Below are 12,756 nucleotides of genomic sequence, written 5' to 3'. Positions count from 1 at the left end.
CCGAGAAGACATATTTTCCTACCTTTGACACTTAAGTAAGACACTTAGGTGGCTGGTAGCCTGGGCAATGATTACATTGTATTGTGGGAAAACAACATGCTCAGAAAGAAATAAATATAAAACTGAAATATTGAATTGGAATAAATATGAAATAAAAGTTAATACAAAATAGTTTCAGAAGAGAAAGAAACAAGAATCTGGGGGAGTTTTGGGGATGACAGGATCAGAATAGACTTTATATAGTAGTTGGCCCTGGGAAAAACGGGAGATTCTAAGATGTAGGAATAAGAGAAGACTCTTGGATGAGAGAAGAACAGAGACATTCTAGAGCGGGGAAAAACAACTATTGTCTGAGTGTCTTTCAGCATTTTAAGGCTGAACTCTGGTTAGTGAAGTATGTGTGGTCATAAGTAATGGTATACACCCATCATAATGTACCCAGAAATCAATACCAGCTTGATATTCCAGGTGCCAATGGAGCCAATATAACTGAATCTTTTTTTCCAATGGGCAGTGAAGCAGTCCAGTAATTGGTATCCTTTACAGAAGAAGTGAATTTATTAATTCAATTTCTTGGTTTCTTTGTAAAATAAGAGGGCTGGACCAGATGATGTCTGATGTCCTAAATCAAAATGATTCAATCATGATCAATATGGCCTGGGAGCTAAAAGGCCTACCACCTTCATGGCCACATGATCCAACTCTTGAATTTTACAAACAAAGAAACTGAGGATTAGAGGTGAATTTGTTTTCCAAGATGTCATGGTCATAAAGATCTGGGATTTAACCCTAGGCTCCATGCTTTTATATCAACACTCTTGTCTACCACTTCCTTTTTTCAATGGCCTGGACAGGGTGAGTGGGACAATGATTCAGTAAACAGAGCTGCTTGTTTGCAGAGATAAAGGCAGGGCCCCATGAACTTTTTCCATGGGCATCTTATAAGGAAAAATGGCTTAAGTATATTGTGTAACACATAGATCTATGTGGATTCCTGTGAAAATTTCCTTCCCTTAAAAGGGAAATAACTGCAACTTTAGTGACTGTTTGGTGAGAGTTAAATCTATTTCTTAGGTTTGTTTTTTTTATAAATGAGAAAACAGAATCTCAGAGAAATTAGATGATCTACCTCAAGTCACACTGTCCATAAGTAGCAAAGTCAAGATATGAGCTTGGATCTACCAAGACTGTACTCATTCCCTTAAGATTGTGTCTTAAAGCAACTGAAGGATATGTTTTGTTCTTGGAATAGGCACAACATGGCCTACAGAGTACCACACATAGAACCCCAGAAAGCAAGGTCTCCATTAAGTTCTAGAGGTTCTTAGGACAAATAGAAATCCTACAGAGAGAGCCCTGGACTCAGGAGGCCACTTAATGACTGAATATTGATCAGAAATCTATTGTTGCATTATGGATGGTAAACTACTCCAAGTCTATAGAAATCTAACAGAGAATGTGCACGCAATAGACAAATAGTTTCAATGCCTTCCCAGTAGTTTAAAGGTGGCTTCCAATGTCTTGCCTTAGAAAACAGGACGGACATGATCAATAATGTTCACTAGAAATAGGGGACAATTTCCAGATTCCTTGTTTGATTAGATGAAACCCTCTAGCTTTTTATCTTTGAAGCAAATCTGTTTCTCATCTTTAATTCCACTAATGAAATGGCTGTTCAGAGAAGATGGCCCTGGTGCCTCAAATGGTGATTCCAAGTGGTAGCTTAATCCTGAAGCCTAAAGTAAGTGCAATGTCTCTCTCTCTTTCTGTCTGTCTGTCTGACTCTTTCTGCCTGTCTCTTTCTCTCTTTGTGTGTCTCTGAATCTCTCTTTAAATCCCTTTCTTTCTTTCTTTCTTTCTTTCTTTCTTTCTTTCTTTCTTTCTTTCTTTCTCTCTCCCTCTCCCTCTCCCTCTCTGTCACACACACACACACACACACACACACACACACACCCCCAAATAAATTTTCCTCACTGAATACAATAACCTCTTCCTCTGAGTTCAAAATCTCCTGTCAAATATTTCACCACATTTGGCAGCTAGGTGGTAGGGAAGGTGATATTTTGCAAATGAAGAGTCAACTCAGAATTAAGGGCTTTGGTATCCTGTCAAAGTGAAGTGAACTATTTGCAAAAACACACGAGAGAGACAGCAGAGCCTTCTTGGCAGATGGCTTTCAAAGTGCCCTGTCTTAAGCCAGTATGAATTTTCGAAAGTCAGTGATTGAATCTCTGTCCATCATCCCAGTAAATTACTGAAGATTAAATTCACAGATCAGGAACATCATTAAAATTGCAGAGCAGTAAGATGATCACCCAAAGGATCCATGGAATTTAAAGAGAGCCTCAAAATCTGAGTATTAATAAAATACAGAGAGATATTGATATGATGTTTCACTGGGGTGCTAACAAAAAAAATTGTCCTTACAAAAATAATGGTCCTAAAGAGCTCACATCCCTAATGAATTACTCCAGGGCCATTACCTAGATATGGTGATAAGGACTGGTTGGAGAAGCAGCCAAATGATGGTGGAGTGAGAATTCCCTTGTTTTTGGTTTAAGTAGTTTTGGCACATGATTCTAAGGGCCAATGAACAGTTAATAAGCACCTACTATGTGCTACACATTGCCAAGCATTGGGATAAAAAAATGGTTGTAAAAGACAGTCTATTCTCAAGAAGTTCATACTCTACTGGAGGGAGACATAACCTGTAAAATTCAAATCCAAGATTTTTTTTTTCCTGATAAAGGTCCAGTCCAAATAACACATTTGTTGTTTACTTGTCTGTTTTCCTGCAAAATAATCTAAATTTCTCAAGGACAAGGACTATCATGTCTTTCTATTCTCAATGCAAATATACTACTTGGTACATAGGAGATGTTTAACAAATGTTTGTAGAATGAATGAGCAAAAGATGTTTCCCACAGAGCCTTTCAGCACCTAGAATACTAACAAAATGAGTGCTTAATAAATGTTTGCTGAGAACAATACAGTATTAGTATAGTAAGAGCATTGGCTTGGAAGTCAGTGGTCCTAGATTCAAATTCTATATGATACTTATGATGTATTTGACCTTTATGCAAGTCTCTTATATTTTCGGAATCCCAGTCTTTTCATCTATAAAGAGACCTTAGAAGCCATTTAGTAAAAATGGAGCTATAACTTAAATGGCTTCTAAGGTCTCTTTTAGCTTGAAATCTGGTCTTAGGACTCCAGGATTCTAAATAGGAAAGAAAGAAATGGGCAGCACAGATTGCCTCTAGCCTCTCGGTCAGGCCAGGCTGAACTGCTCAAGGGGAACAGGGGAAGAGTATTTCTTATGAGTGCATTTAGAAAGATTATTTGATGACAATCTTATACATCATTATAAGATCAGTTTGACTAAATAATGAAAAAAGAAGGAGGGAAATGTATTCTGCCTCTGTGTGGGTGTGTGACTTGTTACATCTTTTAAAAGCCAAGATTATTTCTGGTAAAAACCAAAATGCAAGTAGACAGATTTAATTTAAATCCAGGGGGAAAAGAGTTGTTTTTTTTTTCCAAAACAAAAAGCCCCTCAAAAGTCTACTTGGTGTCACACATTTAGCTTAGCCTGAGACGAAAAGTGGGTAGCTTTGCTCATTTATTCTGTTATTAACTGTTTTACTATGTAGTTTTCTATTGTTCAAATGTTTAGAATGACTATTGTAAACTGAGCACTCTCCTCAGACTAGCTTGCCTATCTTGTATTAAGATAGCAATAACAAGGGAATAGGAAGGAGTTATCTGGGAGAAGCAGAGAATCCCTAGAATAATATCCTCATGGTGCACAAGGCTACGGTCATTAGGGACTAGAGATATGTGATTTACCTATAGGAAAGATCACCTTATAATGAAGGGTCTTTTGTCCTGCCATAACTATGGTTCTTTGAATGGGGTCCAAGATGGGCCCAACCCATCCTGATACATTCTTTAGCATGGAGATAATGGGCTATAAAAGTTCTGCGTCAGGCCCTGTGCTAAACACTGGCCCTACAAAGAAAGGTACATACAGTCCCTGCCTCCAATAAGCATATATTCTCATGGGAACCCCGGGCTGTGCTCAGAGCCACAGCCCTACTCTGCACATTTAGGGAACGTGGAAGAGGAAAGAACAAGGATTTATTACGTGCTTACTATATGTCAGGTACTGTGTCCAAAAGCCCAAAAGGCACTTCCCTGAAATTCAGTTCACTCTTTTGTAAAACAAAAAGGTTGCAGTAAATTTGCCAAAATCATAAAGACAAAAATAGTGCTGGCAGAACTAGGGAAGACCGACGTGTTAATATGTACCATTAGTAACGCTGTGATTTTCTCCAGCTGTTTTAGAAAACAATTTGGAATAATGAAAGAAACTTCCCTAAATTCTTTCTACTCATAGTCATTGGCTCAGCAATCCTGCTACTGAGCACAGAGCTCACGAAAGTCAAAGATGGCAGGTGGGGATGATAGGAGGAAGAGTTGTCCTATGTTCCAAAATATCCAATTTTTGTGACAGCATAAACTTGGAAACGGCGGATGCCCAGCGACTAACCAGCAAATGGCTGAACAGACTGCAGAATGGTGGTGTAATTGAATACTCCTGTCCCATAAGAAACAAATGGAAAGAATTCAGAAGCATGGGAAGGCTGATATAAAATGATGGCAGACAAAGTAAGCAATTTTAGAAGGATATAGACAATGACTAAAATCATCTAAATGAAAAAAATAAATTGAATGAATGACAGCTGAACAATACTTTTAATAACCAAGTTTGTTTCAGCACAGATGATGAATCACATCATTCACTTCTCTGTAGATGCAGTTGCTGGGTCAAGTGTTTTTCTTTGTCAGAAGGGAGGGTTTGGTGGGATGGCAGTAAGGAAGATGGTTCTTCACTATTATTTAAAGGGGGAAGCGTACTTTTCTAAAATTTTACAAAAAACAAAAATCAAATTCAGTGTTGGACCAAATATTGTCTAGATTGCTTTCAAATCCCCACAGTCTATGAAGAGAATATGAATTGAGATACATGGGGTGCAAGCATCCAGTCAATTTATGCAGCTCTGGTGGATTTTGTTTACTAGCTGCTTAGAAAAAAAAATTCTCCAGATAGAAGCTTTGTTACAAGCCAATTCCAAAGCTTTCAAAGCATTTCTTAACTGAGTCACAATACACGTATTTCATTATTTTTGGGGTTCTAGTACAGAACATTCTAGGGGTTCTATTATAGTCTGCTTTGTCTAGAAGCAAAGAATGCTTTAGTTCTGATCCATCACCTTGTGTGATAAGAATAACTCACAAAGCTGAGACTTTCATTTTAATTTACAGTTTTTTCCTCTTCCAAAAGCATTCCCATTTTCTTTCTGTATTTAGAAGTCTGCTTTGCTTCCCACTAGAGATGACAAGGTCAGCTAGTTCAACAGCCTTGTCGGACAATTACATCAGACAAGAGATAGCATATACCCAGAATGCTTTGGGGCCTCCCCAACACCACTTCTGCTTTCTTTCTTCTCCTTTCTGAAGCAACTGACAACTAGACTATGAGTTCTGCTAGAATGTTGACACCTCTGACACAAGGACTAGAAATAGAAAAAATAAAGGCACAGGGAAAAAACGGCAAAATACATACATACATAGGGGAATATGGAATGCGCACACACACACACACACACACACACACACACACACTCTTTACTCCCAGGGGAGGAAACAAGAAAGTATGCAAGGAATGAGAGAAATACATGGAATTGGGTTTGTATTGTAGTTTGAAACCAGTTTTTTCCAGCCATTATCTAGTTGTCTCGAGGAGCAGGGGACCAGCTGGCTAAGATGCTCTGCCTAAAAGCTAAACACAGACAGGAAACCACATGTCTGATACTGTAAAAATCATTCCTCTTCCTGCCATGGCTAACCAGGCAGGCAATGCAATAAGGTGGTTTTTATTTAAAAGAAACTCTAATCCACAACATTTTTTTTTTCTAACGAGGAACAAAAATAAGACATACCTTCATGAAAACTCCTTCCGCCTCAACCTCCTCCCTATGTTACCTGATTCCTTCCCCTTGGGAGGCACTCAGACACAGCTGAACTTTTCAGACTATTTCTGTGCTTTCTTAAAAACAGCAGAGCATACACACCAGAATCAGGCAGAACCAATGTCCACTTCACCATATCCTAGCCTTGGAGATGGTGTGGGCCATCTTCAACAATTAGGATCCCCGTAATGGCAGTCAACATCTACATACAGCATGGGAGTTTGCCTCTGTGCCTGAGATATCTCATTTCTCATCCCTGAATGGCTCTCTACCATCCCCTTCTCACCAGATGCTTCCTTCCTCCTAGGACCCCCAATCAATAGTTTTAATTAATGACATCAGAAAGAAGAACAGGAAAATGCTGGGAAATGTTTTAACCCAGAAGGACAGACTGGTGGGGAATGGACCTGTAATTCCTGCCATGGGTCCTTGCTGAAGGAACTGTGACTATTGAGCCTGGAAAACGGAAGGCTCATGAGAAAGACAACAGCAGACTTCCTATATCTGGAAGATGATACAGGGACAGTCGCTTCCTTTCTCTTTCTTGCCCACAACTCCCCATCATAGGACATTTTCACTGGCTGCTTCCTCTGCCTAGAACTCTGTTCTTCCTCATCTTCTACCTTCAGGCTTTCCTGCCTCCTTTAACTCTCAGCTACATTCTCCTTCTCAAGACTCAATCTTAGTGCCTTTCTTCTGGTATCTTCAAAGAATCCTGTATCTCAACTGTTTGCATGTTATCTCCTCTATTAGATTGAGAACTCCTTGGGGTTTTGTCTGTCTTTGCATCCCCAGTGTGTAGCACAGTGTCAGGAATATAATAAGCACTTAATAAATGCTGATTGATTTCAAGCAGGATTAGCCTTGTTCTGCTTTGCAGAACCCAGAATAAGAGGCAAAAGTTGCAAAGAACCAGATATCACAGCCTATGAGCTGGACCAAAGGGGAAGGAATGATCTATTTCAGGAGATGGGGAGAAAATGATATTTAACTATTTAATAAATGCTAATTGCCTGCCTCAGTGGAGGTTGGATGACCATATTTTTGGCCAAGTTGTCAAGAGGGTTCTGAGTCAGGCACAAGGTTTCTGAGGTCCCTCCAATTCTAAGATTTAGTAATTGTGAAAATTTCATCATTCTCAACAAATCAGGCAAGAGCCCCTAAATGAGGTCTCCAGCACAGGGCTGATCCCAGTGTGGGTGCTTTGCATCAAACTAAGTCCCATGGCCTCCATGTGCATCCTAATTTGAGTAGACACAAGGAGAGCTGGGGGCGACAGTGAAATGACTCAGTGGGAGTGACTACCACCACCGAGGAGGGCAAAGTCAACCACTGGCCAGGGCAGCATGGACGGCAACAAGACAGACACCACATTTACATAGTTCTTAAAAAGTGGAGTTGATCCAGAGACAAAGTGGGAAGATTAATCCCCTTGTCGTCCGAGTTCGATTATTATTCTGTATATTGAAGAATAGAGAGTCTCTAGCAGGCTTCCCATCCCAACAAGCCAGGAACAAGGAACAGGTCCCAATTAGCCCAAGGTGTGAAGGGCATGGTTAACTTGATATGAAGTCCTAGACCAAAGCAGGTTTAACTTTCTGCTGTGGCAGACTACCCACAGCAGGACCAGAAAAGCCCATTAGTGACACAGATTAAGCGGGTCCTGGGATGGCCTGATACATCAATATGGTGTCATCCTAATAGGCAAAAATACCCACCTCCACCCCCCTAGGACTGTGGAGGAGAGAACTTATTGATTTAATCCAGGTTTATGTTCATCAGCCAGCAAAACATTCAAGACTGAGCCTAGTTTAGTGTTTGTAAAAATATAAATGGTTTTTTGAAGTCTCTTCCAAGTCTATGAGCCCAACCAATTTACTCAGAATCATTCATCTGTGTGGCCCTGAACACTTAGGCCTTCTAAGCTTTGGTTTCCTCATCTGTAAAATGAGGCAACTAAATGACTCCTGAGTTCCCTTCTAACTCTGTCAATGAACCCATATGGCTTGTAATTGTTTTTAAGTTGGGTTTCCCATGTCACAAGTCCGTCTCTGGAAATACAGAATCCTCAAGGGTAGTGGATTGGCTTTCAGTACACTGCTAATTAAGAGCAATGGATCAAGACAATGTTAGCCAAGTGTCCATGACCTGGCAAGAGTCAGGCTCAATGAAAGAGGAGGTGGGGATGAGGGAAGAAAAGCAAGAAATGATGTAGCCCTGCTTTCAGATAAAGTGGTAGAAATCCACCCTCATGGAAGGAAGGAAGTTTTAGAAAAACCAAGTCAATATCAGCTTAGCATTTCTCAAAGCTGGTCCAAAAGACCTAAGCTGCAAGACATGGCTGGATTTCCAGAGTTACATAAAACTGAAGATTCTGCTCATTTTGCTTTGCCAGGAAAGGAGTAGCTAACTCTAGGAAATACCGGCTTATTGTAAATAAATGGCGCATTTCTTCTTTTTGATAAATAACTAGTTTGTTTATTTCTTTAAAGGGAAAACTTTAAATTACTTATTTAATTTATTTAAAGGGAAAAATATTATTTAAAGAGAAAACTTGAAGGTGAGTATAAGTAGAAAGCAGTGGAATCTCCACATATCTGCATGCCTTAGGAGAAAGCAGTGAGGAGGTCATGCGATAATTTGAAATACTGAAAGTGAGGAGTGACTCACTCTTGGCAAGTCAAGGGTCATAGAGAAAGATGGAAAGACAGAAGATTATGATCAGAGCAAGGAATTTCGTACCTTTTTATCATAGTTCTTTATCACAAAAATAAAGTTATCTGTGAGAGAGAACGAGATCCAAGTGCCATCATCCCTGAATGGTACTAAGGCTGAGTGTAGGAGCTCATGGGAATCGAATGGATTGGAGACCAGAAGGTGAGGGTATTTGAGGGAATGTACAAATGGATCAAGAAGTCCCCCAGGAGAAAGCTATTGGAGTTGAAGAAGTGGGGATCAAAGCATAAACTAATATAAAGCAACCTGAAAGGAGCCCACTGGAATATGGGTTGATAATTAATAAGAGTACATATAAATGGGCAACTTTTCAGCGCCAATTACCACAGAAACTTCTCTGGGGAAAAATGAATAAGGCAAGAGAAAATAAATTAATATTGGAGGGCAAAAAAGCTATTTGTTATAAAAGGAGCCAATGAAGAAAAGGAAAAAAACTCACCTTCTGAGAAGAATAAGATATCATTGCATTCCTCCTTCCTGCAGGAACACATGAAGAAGGTCTCACCAGGGACCTTCTTTTCCTTCATCAAGCATTTGTCAGAATTAGTATCCTCCAGAGCAAAGCCATGGACTTTGAGGCTAGGATCATGGCAGAGAGTTTCTATGGTTACATTTTTATCATTCTTCCTCCTGGAAATGAAAAGAGAAGGAAAGATGAAATGGTTTCCAGGATATGATAGAAAGTGGGATAGGTAATTCCTGCAAGAGAGAAATCCCTAAAACTGTTGTGTTGTTTTATCAATGTCGCACCAGTGGGAGCCAGGTATACTTCTCCCTACTCACCACATTTTTCTTTTCAACAAGTCTATTCATGAAATTGCATATATATATATATATATATGTATATGTATATGTTTATATGTATATATGTGTATATATATATGTATGTATGTGTATATATATATATATATATATATATATATATATGCCAGAGGCTTATATTTTTCAGAATATACCATAAAATATTAGAACTAAAAGTGACCTTTGGGAGCGGTTCATCTAGACTAACTTTTTTATTTTAGAGATGAAAAAACGGAGGCACAGAGAAACTGAATGAGTTTTTGAGATTCACAGCTAGTAACTGGAAGAGCTGGGGTTTGGATCTCTTGATTTCCCCTAACTCACAGAGACTTGTCAATAATCTAAATTTTCTTTGCTATTTGTCACTGTTATTGCTCAGTCTTTCAGTCTACACACAGATTTGTCCATTAGGTTTTTTTTGGCAAAGATACTGGAGTGATTTTCCATTTCCTTCTCTGCTCTGTCCCCATTTCACAGTTGAGGAGTTGAGGCAATTGGGGGTTAAGTGACTTTCCCAGGTTAGATAGCTAGTAAATATCAGGCTGGATTTGAATTTAGATCTATTCCAAATGTTCTATCCACTACACCATCTAGCCTGCCCCTTGCCACTCATTACGAGGACTCAAAGTCAAAACAATTTCAAGAATAAAAGGCAAGGGAGGTTGGAAGATTGGAACTATTTGCCTTGATGGTTTTTCTATGTATATCAGTTGGTCTACCATCCACATTGCCAGCCTGTTCTGACAAGTTTTCCCTTCCATTCACAGCAAAAGCAAAATAGGGAGTGGAGAGAGGAAGGGAAGAGAAGGGAGGAAGACAGGGGTGGAGGGAAGTACTTCACTCTGCTCTATTCTTTATACCCATCAAATCTTTGCCCCTGTATTACCTCCAAGAAGAGTAAGGGATGATGCAGTGATAGTCATCCTTCAGTGAGAAAGAAAACCCAGTTCTGGGGTCTAAATGAGGTTATCCGACTGGATACCTGGATTCTAGACTTAGCTTTTCTACTTAACTTCAAGTGAGATTCTTGAGTGAGTCATAAGCCTTCTTGGGACATTACTTTCCTCTTCTGTAAAATCAAGGGAAGTTCAAAACAGAAATGATGGCTCCATGTACATAGAGCTATTAACCAGATATCTATCATTTGGGTTAGGGCCATATGTGAAGTTAAGAGACTACTCCTGGCCTCTAAGAAATGCTGACTAATGGATGAATATAGGGGAGCATGGGGAGCCAATCAAAGGCAGTAGAATTGGAAAAAAATATACACAATGACAACAACATTGTATAAAAGAAACAATGATTAAAACAAGACAAAATTGAACACTGTCTTTCCAAGCAATATTGTGTGCATCAAATGATATAACACTTGTAAAACACTCTGGAAACCTTGAAACATTTTTATAAATGTTAGTCATGACAATAACAATGATGACAATGCTAACTTAACAAATTGACCTTGGGTGGGGGGGAAAGTGGGAAAAAGTATTTCCTCCTTTTTTTTGTAGAGATGGGGAGGATTGGTGGTGGAATATTGGTCTTGCTAAATTGTTTTTTCTTTTCCTTCTTTCTAAGATTCTTTGTTACAAGGGAGGGAAGAAGAATAGATTTAGACATAAAAGTGATGTAAAAACAAATAATAAAAGCAATTTAAATTTATAATAAAAAGTAAATAGCAGAGAAAAGCTAGAGGATTAATGCTCTAACACTAAAGATTTTATTATTTTACACATGTTCTCTTTCTCACATCAGGGAGGAGCCCCAGAAACATATACCTCCATTCACTCATTAGACAGGTTTACAGATAAGAGAAAAGAGCTTCAGGAGCTGTGGAGTGATTTGCTCTTGGGTACACAACTAAGAGGAGTGGTAGGATTTGCAATTATCTCCCTAACTCAAAGGGTAACAGTCTCATTGACTGTGGCGAGTTGCCAATCCTCCTAGTTTGGGCATTCTGAGTATTTTAAAAAGATCACCCCTCTGATCAAGGCCCCATTCTCACTACTAGTTTACAATTTCAGTCAGGAGGGACTGTCCTACAGGGCGATTTCAAATACTTATATCTTGAAGAGAAGAGACCGGGGAGAGCGTGGGAAAATGCAGAATTTTTCTGATCCCAGGATGATTCTAAAGCTCAACATGAAGAGAGCCCACATTAGCCTTTTTCTAGTCTATTTTGAGGAGCTGGATTCTTATTTAGTTGGAAATTATTTTCAAAAGTGAGCAGAACCAAGAGAACTTTGTACACAGTAACAGCAAGATTATGTGATAATCAACTGTGATGGACTTGACTCTTCTCAGTAATTCAGTGATCCAAGACAATTCCAATAGACTCAGGATGGAAAATGCCATCAGCATCCAGACAGAGACCTGTGGAGACTGAATATGGATCGAAGCATAGCAATTTCACCTCTTTTAATTACTTTGTTTGCTTTTTCTTTCTCGTGGTTTTTCTTCTTTTGGTCTGACTTTTTTTTGGGTACAACATGACAAATATGGAAATATATTTAAAAGGCCTGCACATATTTACCTATATTAGATTACCTGCTGTCTTGGTGGGGGGAAGGTAAGGGAAGGAGGGAGAAAAATTTGGAGCACAGAGTCTTACAAAAATGAATGTTGAAAAGTATCTTTACATGTATTTGGAAAATTAAAATACTATTGAGGAAAAAAAGAAACTGTTTTCAAAGAGGAAGTATTGAAAATGAATTTTTCAGCCTCCTAATTCTACTTTCTGGACCCCTGGTAGTTGTGTGAGCGCAAGCTTTCTGTAGGGAGTCTCTTCTGCTAGAAAAGATAAAAAACCAATGTCCATGTCCTTGGAGATCACCAAAAACAGAGGGGCTGTGGCAGGGGGGAGAGAGGAGCTGGAAAGTAGTTTGGCTCCCTTTATTTAAAGCCTTTCTGCCACTTTAAACCACTGAACTGTGAGCCAGATAATTCAAATTTCTTGGCGTTTCCCATTTCCTATTCCTATATCACTTAATGCCCATCCTCCATTTAGGGCCTCTATCAGTCCTAAAAGAAGCTCCGAGTACCTCCCAGCCTCTCCCATGTAGTATCCTGTTATTGTGAGTGAGGAAGGAAAAGCCCCTTTCTAGGTACCCTTTGCTGGGAGTGCAGAGAATAATAAAGTATATTTTTAAACACAACCGCCATTTTAAATGCAACTGTCAGAGAGATA

General features: G+C 39.2%; 1 protein-coding gene across 1 annotated transcript in view; it reads right to left on the bottom strand.

Annotated features, from left to right (window-relative positions):
- The window catches only part of TGFBR2 (transforming growth factor beta receptor 2), a 77,850-nt gene that overhangs the window by 25,217 nt on the left and 39,877 nt on the right, over nucleotides 1-12,756 (bottom strand). Inside the window, exon 3 of the mRNA XM_031940416.1 lies at nucleotides 9,211-9,401. Coding sequence (XP_031796276.1) covers nucleotides 9,211-9,401 — 191 coding nt within the window. The remainder of the gene's footprint in view (nucleotides 1-9,210; nucleotides 9,402-12,756) is intronic.

The sequence above is a fragment of the Sarcophilus harrisii genome, chromosome 5 (genome assembly GCF_902635505.1).
Source record: "Sarcophilus harrisii chromosome 5, mSarHar1.11, whole genome shotgun sequence".
Lineage (NCBI taxonomy): Eukaryota > Metazoa > Chordata > Mammalia > Dasyuromorphia > Dasyuridae > Sarcophilus > Sarcophilus harrisii.
The sequence above is the reverse complement of the archived record's forward strand: the minus strand, read 5'-3'. Positions and strand labels throughout refer to the sequence as shown.